This window comes from Pocillopora verrucosa, chromosome 2 (assembly GCF_036669915.1).
Source record: "Pocillopora verrucosa isolate sample1 chromosome 2, ASM3666991v2, whole genome shotgun sequence".
NCBI lineage: Eukaryota > Metazoa > Cnidaria > Anthozoa > Scleractinia > Pocilloporidae > Pocillopora > Pocillopora verrucosa.
In genome coordinates, this window is record NC_089313.1 from 5,745,755 (window position 1) to 5,757,505 (window position 11,751).

Genomic DNA, 11,751 nt, shown 5'->3' on the forward strand with positions numbered 1-11,751 from the left:
TATGATGTTGTTTTCAGTAATGTTGTGCCACAAATCAGTGGACTAGAAAATGATGGAATCGTGTGAATTTCCTGGAAAACCAACACTTGCCCAGATGAAACGATCCTGTGCATCTACAATGGCCATCAATACTATTGAATAAAAGTTCTTCAAGTTATGATACTCTTTACAGGCTTTCAGACCGCCAGGAGGGCACTGAATGGGGATGTGGCACCCATCTACAGCACCCCAGCAGCAGGGGAATTGCCAAAACGCTGTCATATCCACCATTTTCTCCATAATATTCTGTTTGGTGATCGGAAAATGCGCTTGCACCGAAGGTTTTCACAGGTTTCTTATGATCGCTTCACATACTTCCTCTGATTTTGTGAACGGTCGTCACACCAAGGCCAAACAGTTCCGCAATGGTGAATAGGTAGTCACCTCTACATAATCTGTAAAGACATATAGCCAGCCTACATTTGGCAGAAACGGACTGCTCTGTGACAAAATCTTTCTCAATATCAGGTCGAAGACTCTTCAAAATTAAGTTAAACGTATTACTTGATACACGAAATCTTCCTTCATCATAGGACGCCCAAACCAATTCCCACCAACCTGTGTTTTTATGACTGCGACGACAACTGCGAGGTCTTCGAGCGCTAATTTCATCTTCACTTGCCTGTAACATTAGACACGTCAGCAAACAAAGTCGTACGATAAACCTTTTCCTCATTAACACCAATGTAACCATATTACGCCGTAGTTGACGTTGCCGTTTTCTTTCCCTGGAAATTTTCTCGAGCAAAATTGTTTTCAGAGCTTTAGCCCGCGCCATGTTTGTTTCAAAATGACACCTCTGACCAGAGACACTGCATGTGGGAAGAGAATTAAATTCGACCGTATTGATTTCGACGCATAAAACCACGCCACGATTTATGTCGACGGAACGACGAATTTAATGGGATTAAACTCGTCTGAATTAAATTCGACTGTAGCGCGATGTATAAACTAGGCCTTAAGGTCCTTTCTTCTGAATTTATGAAACATTACGAAGTCGCCAGAAATTAATTATTGGATGAAAACCCAAAAAACACATAGTGGAATTTTTCTTACACGATGAGACTTCTGAGTACCGCCTTCAGGTCGCAAAGTAGTGTTGATAACTCGGTAACTTAACTCATGCGTCACTCAACGTCAGGTTTGTTAGTAGTAACCATTGGAGTACTGAACTATGTTATTTAAGTTCCTTCTTGATCCTTCGTCCACGTCGATAAGCTACAAGTTTCCAAACAGTCGTCTACGATTTAAGATTTGACCAGAACACATAGTAAATCAACCAGGTATAACAGTTCGAACGAGTACAGAATATACGTCATTCATTAAAAGTCTGAAGTCCTGCTCAAAGTTTTCTAGGAGTATAGTAAACTGAACCTTAATTTCAATCGCACTTAACTTGACTTGCACTGATTCGGGACTCTTAACCTCGCATAAGAATAATTTAAAAGAAAAACGTCTCTCAAAAGTGACATAAGCCTCTAGGCGTATCACTGCTTTCCGTGGGAGCAATTATAACTCAGCCTCCGCTTTTCCTAAGGTTTCCCCGTCATACCATAGACATTATTGTACTCCCTTTTGGTGGGATGCATTTTCAGAGAGAAGTGTATTCAATGTACAAACACGGAAAGCAAGCATCTTGAAGACCCGTAACTTTTAGCGCTTATTCATCCCTTTGATAAGGCTTACGACAGTAATTTTAATTATGGCGAGGGCTCTTCAACAAAATGTTAAATGTTAACGATGATAAACCTACCAAGAGCAAGTCACCTTTGCGGGCTCCGCTTTAAACCTTGTATACGTTAAGATCCCTGCGGTTGAATGAAGTTATGAATGAATTTATTTCCCACCAGTTTTTACTCACTGTCCTTCATATCGGTTTGATCTCTACAGGTTAGCTACGCACACGATTACGAACAGTTTATCGTTTGCATAACATTTCGTTTATTTGCTCGCGGCTTTCGTACATAAAATAAATTTTCCGCCCATTGCCCACACCTTCAAAGCCTATGGTTTCCAACCACTTTAACCTACGGTTAGTATCAGAATTTCTACTATTACATTAATAGATTAGTTTTCTGAGTAAAGTTAGTTTGGACGAGTCTCAAATCCAAGCGTAAGCAAATAATTCTATGTCACGCATATTAAGTGATTATTCAACTTTCTGGTGAAATGAAGATTTTAGCCAGCTTTTACTCACTGTCCTTAATATCGGTTTGATATTGAGGATAAAATCTCTATAAGTGAGCTACGTACACGATTACGAACAGTTTATTATTTGCATAACATCTCGTTTATTTGCTCGCGGCTTTCAGATGTATAAAATACATTTTCCGCCCATTACCCACACGTTCAAAGACCATGGTGTTCAACCATTTTTACCTCTGGTTACCATTACTATGACTACTATTTCATTGGTAGAGTAGTTTTCTGAGCAAAGTTAGTTTAAACGAGTCTCAAATCCACGCGAAAGCAGATAATGCCTCGTCCACACCAGTGATTATTCAACTTCCTGGTGAAAGGAACATTTTAGCCCAACATTTCATTTATTTGCTCATAGCTTTCAGATAAACAAAGGGACTTCGTTTAATTCTAGAAGTTTATCAAACGACAAATTGATACAGAATATGGTAAACAAAGAAGAGAAAGATAACGAATAGGACGTTGATAAGTTTCCAATACACCGTGTCGAAATTGAGGAATCTCCCGTGAATCTGCAAAAAAACCTTCCAAACCAACTCCCAACAAGTTACTGAACATCAAAATCACGCATTCGTGTTCTTAAAAAAAAAGCAAATTAAGGCAAGACAATTACTTAGATAAGCAAGAATTAGTCATATTTCTGTTCGTCAGGCTATAACTTGAAGATTGCGCGAATTAGCTAGACTATTTATGACACTTTTGACATCGTCATTTGTAACGCGATCCTCGCTTTAGTTTGTTTCACTCAGTGTAAATTGTCTTGCATCCGATTCGCTCTGACAGAGAGCTAAAATCAAAACGTTAATTACTTAAGAATCTCCTTTAGACGGCCAATCAGTAAAACACGGCTTACCTTTGATGAGGATACAGAAATCTTTGCTCTTCAACCGTGCCTTTAACATAACGATTCGCTTGCCGGACATTGCGGCGACATTGGTTGGACGAAATGAAAAGGAACGATGCAACTTATGCGTCGATCAATTCAAAGCTTCAACATCCCCCTCAGGCAACTCCCCAGAAATTTTAACTTTTGAAGATTGTTTTGTTCAATTGCCCCACCCAAGTGCTCTATTTTATCGTCAATCGAATTTTTTGTAGAAGGCAAGATTAGTGACAGGGACTTACTTGGAGATGTCTTTTTCTGAGCCATCTGCTCGCGAAAGTGAAATTTGAACCTCAAAACACCTCTGTATAAAAAAATATGACACTTTTGTTCCGCTAGAAAGACTTGACAGTTCCGGTTCAAATTTCCCATCCCACCCAGGCGAGGTTCAAAATCCCTACCCCCGGGCACGGAAGACAGTCATATGTCATAAAAGAGTGCGAAGATCTCATGAGAAAGCATGGCGCATGCGAAAGATCAGTTTTAAAAGGTGGAATGTGAGAAGGAAAATCTTACTCAATTTAAAGTTCCTGGAGATGTTTTATAAGTTGCCAAAGGGAAAACATGTGATCTCCACACTCTATAAAAGTGCTGGGATTACCATTGCAAAAAATATGTTAGCGTGCTCAATAGTCAGGACAACTGAATGTGTGACACAAAGCTCGCTGTTCGTAAGAGGTGGGGGTGTGTTGGGGCAAAGGATGGTCTCCTGGAGCCTCTAAACATGTTACATCTTTGAGGTAATATGTTTGGAAGAGACTGTAATAGAGTTGTTGATCCTACATGGAACTTAATTAAGCTGTGCCGCTATCTCGTAAGCCCGTATTTCCTCTCATTCTTTCTGCTTGTCCGAGATCTAAATCTATACCAACGTGAATGTCGACATGACAACCTGTTACTCTCTAATACTGGACCCTAAATCCGGAAATACCTAGGCCGTTGAATAGTTACCTATTTCTGAATAAACTGTTATCTTGTTACTTGTGTGCATTGCGTTGGGTGGTAAGAGGCGCACGGAAGTCGTTCCTAGTGCATCTCCATTGGTTTTTTACTTATGATCAGTTGGGGGACAGACGGATAAGTGACATCCACATCAGAAAAATTTTGCTTTGTTTATTACATAAAACAAATGTAATCTATGCTACGGTGGGTCTGATCATTAATATATCACAGAGGACGTCATAAAGCAGTTGGAACATCAGTGACACACACGCCTGCGCCTAGTGTGCAGGTTTTTCTGTTCTTACCACATTATGACTTCATCTGTGATCTATTACTGAACAGACCACAGCAAAATGGGCGACGATTTTACTTCGCTGTAGCAGCACACCAGCCAAGTAAATCAACTGCCGACACTCTTATTAGCGCCATGTTCCAGCAGTTCGTGATCCAGCTTGGCCTCAAGCCTCCCGACAAAATCTTTCAGTTGCACATCCTCTAAAGCTTGCCATAAATCAGTGTCGTGATACTTATCAAAAATGTCGAGATTTTACTTCAATGATCCGCTAAAAAGAAGAGGACTTTGGCCAAGAACCGAGATACCTCGTCGAGCTTGTTGGAGGCCTATTTCTTTAACTGGAACATCGTCGATGATTATCTCTCCATCAGCATCAGGCATACGCCTAAGAGCTGCTATAAAAGATGACTTCCCAGCTCCCGTACGGCCGGCAACTCCGATCTTTGCTCCTCCTTTGATATTAAGATTGATATTCTTCTGCACTTGTGGTCCCCCCGGTAGAAGATCAGTGATATGTCTCTCAAGACACTACTTCCTCTCCGAGGCCATTCCTTTAGCGGTGTTTGTTCTTCCTCGTATCCAGGCTCCCGGTCAAGTTTGGTGTAGGTCATAACTCGCTTGACTGACGTCATGTAGTTTTCCACCACAGAAACTTTTCTAACAGCGTATGGTCAGAGTTTGGATGACGTAAACAAGAGCGAGACCAGCGTACGCGGAAAAGAAAAATTGAAACTTTAATCTATAAATTTCGGACTTGTTATCTCTCGATAACTTAGAACATATAACAAAAACTTTACAACGCTAAGTTACCTAGCCTGATCCAGGTAGTCACTTAATAGGAGGGAATAAATAATGCGTCTTTTTTGCGTCTTTCTCAGTGTCGTTGTTTTGACTCCGAGCTAAGTATGTGCAGAGGAGTTATCAACACAAGTTTCCCTTTTTAAATCATAGAAGACACTTCAAAGGTTGCTCAGCACCTAAGCCACCTGAGTGACTCGCACGTTTTCGTCGTGTTTAGAAACCACCCGTTGATGAGAGAGCACGTATAGTCACACTTCTTTTATTATTCAATTGTTCATGCTGTGTTAATATACGACTATATAAATTGTTACTTTAAGTAGAAAGATTGAAAATCGTTACTAAGAATTTTAAGCTTACCGGCATCTTGAGATACCAAGATTGCAGCCAGAGCAACTGCACCGACTAAAAAGGAAGCGAGACAATCCAAACGCGCACCGAGCCACCTACCGCTGGCCATCACCATAATGTACGCCTGATTATGAACATCTTGATATCTGAGGGGACGAGTGTTGATTACAATAATTTTTAATGGAGTGATTTTTTAGTTGAAGTTTGAAAATAAACCGGTTGGTATAATTTCTGTTTTACTTCGCTTCGCGATTGTTCCAGCAAACTTGTGCAAAACCAATCGCTTATTGGTCGATCACGTTTGTCAGCGTTCAATGCCGTTTCCTTGTTTTTAAGTTAAGTCCTCTGTCACTACTTTTGATCTTTTCTTTTGTTTTGATTGGCTTGTTATTATTAAATTGAAATTTTTTTACGACAATCACTTCAAAAAAAACTCAAAGAGATTACATCTGGTGTGCACACTGAAGTGAGACCAGTGTCTCCTTTGGTCTGACAATGTAACGGAGTCCTTCGACAAATTCCGTCCGACACCCCTCCTCTCAAAAAGATGTTATTCTCCAATCAACATCCGTAAGCTTCTAGCTAAGTATCCAAAAGATCACTTCCGTAGCCACATCTCAGTTTTAGGCATGCTCCATTCGTCGAGAGAGCCGAATTTGTAAACGATATGGATACTTTTCTATTAAAAAATGGTGAATTCTCCGAGAAAAAAATTCTTAACTGTTCACTATCACAACTACATCTCTTATACTAAGTATACAATTTATCAGAAGGAGAAGACGAGTGGCACTTGTCTGTATTTCCTGTTAAACTCGTAACGAAGTCCAATTCGGTCAGTAATCATACGAGTGATTAACAGAATCGGACGACTGCGAAGCGGGAGTCTGATTTTTTTCATCACGAGTATTATTAAAGACAGAATTGGACGACATGACGTTCTCTAACCAATTGATCAAAACTATGACAAAATTAGAGAAAGAACTTAAAACCTCTAACAACTAGACAACAGATCTACGTTTTCATAAAAAAAAAAAATGACTTGTCAACTGTGCTATTACACTGTCCAATTACAAGCATGACACTTACACTGTCCTATTAGTGCTCTAATTGGGCTGGTGATAACCAATCACGTTCCATAAATTTGTTACAATTTTGACCAATCGTGAAACTTCTGCGTCACGCGATCTTGTTTATTGACCGTTCATAATATGGGTCTGTTGAAATCCTATCAGAAGAACGCGTTACTGTAGTCTTACCACTAGTAATGCCCTACGTGCCTATTTCGGATAGCTTCGTTTCGAGACCGTGCCTCGTACGGAAAAGTCTACGTGCTGACCAGTGTCTCAGTACATATCAGGTAAGATAACAACAGACGCGATGCAATTTCGTGTATTTCCGGTAAATAAAAAAAAAGTAGCTCCACACAATGAATCAATGTCTCTAACATACCTGTAAAGTGCATCCACAAAATCTGTCTGTCCTCCTCTCGTACCAATTGTATCCAGTCCTCTCAGGCTCTTTGAAAAATGACTCTAATCTCTTTAGCTCTCTGGCAGTCTTCAGGTAATAATTGAATAGAAAAACAACCAGCACAGAAATTGGAACAATAAGAAACATGAGCCAAACATTTGTGGCGACTGTTATCAGAATTTGGACGAATATCATCAAGAGCATCTGCATTGCCGCCAAGACTGTTTTGGGTAACATCTCATCAACGCAGCCAATATCATTGGAGAAGTGATTTAGGATTCTTCCCACTGGATTTGAATCAAAGAACAGGACAGGTGCTTGTAAAATGGCCACAACCATTTTATCGTGAAGACGCTCGGCGCACTTTAGACAAATTTTCAAGAATCCATAGGCCCGAACGATGGTAAATATAAAACACGCGCCAACCAGACAGGCGAAGACAGATAGATAAGTCTTCTTCTTCTGATCCTCAGGGTTTAGCCTTGCAAGAAACGAGTGCCACAAGTCTAGAGCGACTATGATGGCTGAAAGACACACCATTAATATGAAGTGATTAAAATTTATTTCTATATGATCACTCAACTGAACATTAAAAACTTCATTGGGCCTAGAGACAGCCCGCTTGAATTAGCTGCTACCGTTAGTATCTTGGGGATGTCTATGTAAGCGCCACAATGTCACAAAATAGATGAAGCAGTCAACCATGTTACCCATAAATGTGGTTAGAAAACAGCTTTTGGTCTCAGAAAGTTAGTTTGAAGAAATAGTGGTTTTTTAACATTTTTTAGGCAAGTGGAGGCAAGTTCAAGGCAAACGTGAACAGAAAAACGCCAACTCTCCCTTTCGTGCGTGACTGGCGCTTCTACCAGTGAGTGAGATATTGGGAACATGGTCAGAGATTTCTGCATTGTCTCTTAGCTCTACCATCTAATCTAAAACCAACGTGTAATGTTGGTTAAAATCACAGCCACTGCGAAGTTATTTGCACGAAAAAGAATAAAAGAAATATGGAAAAAAGGTTGCTTTATTCCCTGTTAGGGCCTGACCCAAGGTTTGTAACTCACTCTAACAATACGGTTACCTTGTGAAATGAGACTTAATTCATTCAACCATTCCAGTTATCATCAAAGGATGTGCTCCACTTCTGAAATAGTCCCAGTAAAGCCAGGATGTCAGTACTCCGATTGTACGATCCTCCTTTGGTATCTCCAAAATCTTCGCTTCATTGGGCAGAGGATCTATTTTCTGGCACTTTTCAGCATCATCGTGTTCCCCCTTATCTTTCCAGGAGAGCGGCTCAGATGAACCCACTCGTTTTGTCCTTCAGAGCTGCTTTATGGAGCGGGTCGACAATTGAACTGATTACACCTTTGTCGCGCAGCTCAGTAAAGCGTCCCTTGTCGAGGACACGCCCTTTGCACAACACAATCACTTCATCAGCATTTTCCATATGCTGTTGCTGATGAGAGGCAAACAGAACGATTTTATCACCTAGTAGATCTTTGATGCACTTGTTTAAGACGTGTTTGCCAACTTTCAAATCGACAGCACTCAGTGGATCATCCAATAGATAAATATCTCCTTCAGCATAAACTGCACGAGCTAAACTTACTCTCGCCTGTTGTCCTCCACTCAGAACCTCGCCGCATTCTCCAACAACTGTTTGGTCACCATCAGGTAACCGCTGAAAGTCTTCTTTCAGAGCGCAGATGTCGATTATTCTTCCGTACTTGGACTCCTCGAAGGGTTGACCAAACAGAATGTTTTCTTTTATCGTTCCCGAGAACACCCAAGCAGTCTGAGGCAAGTAAATGACAGAACCTTGATAATCAATCGTCCCACTGGCGTTCGGAATTTCATTTCCTCGTAGAGATGGCCAAACAGAATGTTTTCTATCATCGTTCCTGAAAACACCCAAGCAGTGTGAGGCAAGTAAATGACAGAACTTTGATAATCAATCATCCCAGTGGTGTTGGAAATTTCACCAGCGTTCGCGTGAGAGCAAAGTACACTTACCACTTCCAACCGGGCCAGTGACAACTGTTAAACTCTTTGAAGGTGCAAAGAAGTTGATATCCTCAAGAATAAGTTCATCCTCACGATGCATTTTTGCATAGGTTAAATTTGACACGCTTAGATTAGTAGGCCCTAATTCTGTTGCTTAACAAGACAAGGAGACATTCCTCATATTTTTTGCTTCTTTTTTCAAGTAACTGCGACTTTGGTAAGTTGCGGTACTTTTCGTTTTTTGTCGGGGCTTGTTGCTTTCATCGCTCTCTGATTCTTCCAACAGATTTTCCAAAAGAAGGAGTTCTTCGATTCCTCCGAGCGAAACGTAGGCGTCATATGTTAGCATTAAACCAATTGTAATAAACTTCCCACTAAATTTTAAAATACTCATAAACTGTCTGAAATAAAACATTTCGTTAATTTGGTCGCGGCTTTCACATATAAAAATAAATTTTCCACTCATTGCTAACACCCTCAAAGCCCATTGTTTCCAATTATTTTAAACTATGGTTACTGTCCCTATGACTACTATTACATTAGTAAATAAGTTTTCTGAGCAAAATTCGATTGGACGAGTCTCAAATATACGCGAAAGCAGATAATGCTAGGTCACGCATAAGTGATTGTTCAACTTCCTGATGAAATGAACATTTCAGCCTAAAATGTCGCTTATTTGCTCGCGGCTTTCAGATATAGAAATACATTTTCCGCCCATTGCCCATACCCTCAAAGAATATCGTTTCCAACCATTTTAACCTTCGGTTACTATTACTATGACTTCTATTCAATTGGTAGATTAGTTTTCTAACCAAAGTTACTTTGGGCGAGTTTCAAATCCACGTGAAAGCAGATATGCCACGTCACGCATATTAAGCGATTTTTCAACTTCCTGGTGAAATAAACATTTTAGCCTAAAATTTCGTTTATTTACTCATATTATCCCTCGCAGAAATGTGCACTACTTGGGCAGTAGTGAAAATAGAAAGTTGGCTTGTTAGCTCAGTTGGTAGAGTGCTGCACCGGTATCGCAGAGGTCATGGGTTCAAATCCCGTACAGGCTTGAATTTTTCTCAGGCCTTATTTTCACTACTGCCTAAGTAGTGCACATTACTGCGAGGATCACTTTCATTCACGTCCCAACAAGTTACTCAACATCAAAGTCATGCACTCGTGTTATTTCAATAAAAAAGCAAATAAAGGCAAGAAAATTAGCTAGATAAGCAAGAGTTAGTCGCATTTTTGTTCGTCAGGTTTTAGCTTGAAGATTGCGCGAATTAGCTAGACTAGCTATTTATGACGCCATTTGTAATGCGATCCTCGCTTTAGTTTGTTTCACTCAGTGTAAATTTTCTTGCATTCGATTCGCTCTGACGAAGGGCTAAAACTCAAAACGTTACTTTAGAATCTCTTTTAGACGGCCAATTAGTAAAACACGGCTTACCGTTGATGGTGGGGGTGTGGTGGGGTAAGGGAGGGTCTCCTGGAGCCTCTAAACATATTACCTCTTTGAGGTAATATGTTTGACGATAAAGAAACTGGAGGCTTATAGATTTGGTGGGCGATCACTTAACCTTTCGCGATCATTTTTCGACAATAGACTGAACAGAGTAAAAATGCGTGACGCTACTAGTGACTGGATAAAGGTGGAAAGGGGATGTCCTGAAGGATTGTGTTTCGGCCCCTTACCATGGAACATCTACCAGAACGACATGTCAGTTCATGTAAAAGACGCAAATTTAACTATGTACGCTGATGACCACCAAGTGTACGTCAAAGGAAGGGACCATGAAACAGTAGGAAGTAGAATAAAAATTCATGGCCAGCAAGCACTGTCGTGGTATACAAATAGTTTTCTACTGGCTAATCCAGACAAGTTTCGGTCTCTAAACATTAATCCGTGGAATCTTGATAAGGACAAGAGAGACAAGATGCAGAATATAAACGATCTGGACATTGCGAACTCGGAACTAATCAAATTATTTGGAGTTTACATAGATGATAATCTCAACTTTACTGAGCATATTGGCAAATTATGTAATAAGGCAAGCCAGAAAGTCGGAGTACTCTCTCTTCTTCGAAACTTAATACCCTGCAAGGCTAAGTTACTACTGCATAAATCTTTTATACTACCCTATTTAACTTACTGCCATTTAACTAGGCATTTTTGCAAGTCATCCAAGAAAAGGAAGCTAAAACGAATACAAGAAAGAGCTGTAAGGGTGATATATAAATCCCACTCTGACAAATTTGAAGAAATTTTACAACGTGCTGATATACTTTCTTTATATAACAGACGGCTTCAAGATGTCACTGTACTTACGTACAAAGTTAAACATGGTCTCCTACTTGATTGCATTTCCTATATATTTGTCCCCAAAGTTTTACACACTCGCTGCGGAATAGTGACTTCGTATTACCACGTTTTAGAACTACACGCTACGGCAAACACTCTATTAGATATCATGTTGCTATTTTATTGGTGTCCCCAATTATTCCACCTGGGCTTCACACATTGACAATTAAATAAAGATTTTACTTTACATGGAACTTAATTAAGCTGTGCCGCTATCTCGTAGGCCTGTATTTCCTCTCATTCTTTCTGCTTGTCCGAGATCTAAATTTATACCCAAAGTGAATGTTGACATGACAACCTGTTACTCTCTAATATTGGACCCTAAATCTGGAAATACCTAAGCCGTTGAACGGTTTCCTATTTGTGAACCAACTGCGTCACATTAGAGATATTTTAACCTTAGACCGCATA

General features: G+C 40.1%; 1 protein-coding gene across 1 annotated transcript; it reads right to left on the reverse strand.

Moving 5' to 3' along the window:
- Positions 1–346: 346 nt before the first annotated feature.
- On the reverse strand, positions 347–9,084 carry LOC131786971 (ATP-binding cassette sub-family C member 4-like). The gene is made up of 4 exons (XM_066162365.1): positions 8,963–9,084; positions 8,289–8,881; positions 6,957–7,501; positions 347–661 (listed from the first exon to the last, which is right to left on the reverse strand). Exons 1-4 carry the CDS (start codon positions 9,082–9,084, stop codon positions 347–349), a joined length of 1,575 nt encoding a protein of 524 aa, XP_066018462.1.
- Positions 9,085–11,751: the final 2,667 nt, after the last annotated feature.

Coding starts and splice junctions, on each gene's coding strand:
- LOC131786971 (XM_066162365.1), bottom strand. CDS start 9,084: ATGCATCGTGAGGATGAACTTATTCTTGAGGATATCAACTTCTTTGCA. Junction 7,502..8,288: donor AGCTCTGAAGGACAAAACGA/GTGGGTTCATCT, acceptor TGTGTCTTTCAG/CCATCATAGTCGCTCTAGAC. Junction 662..6,956: donor TTTGTGGATGCACTTTACAG/GTATGTTAGAGA, acceptor CTAATGTTACAG/GCAAGTGAAGATGAAATTAG.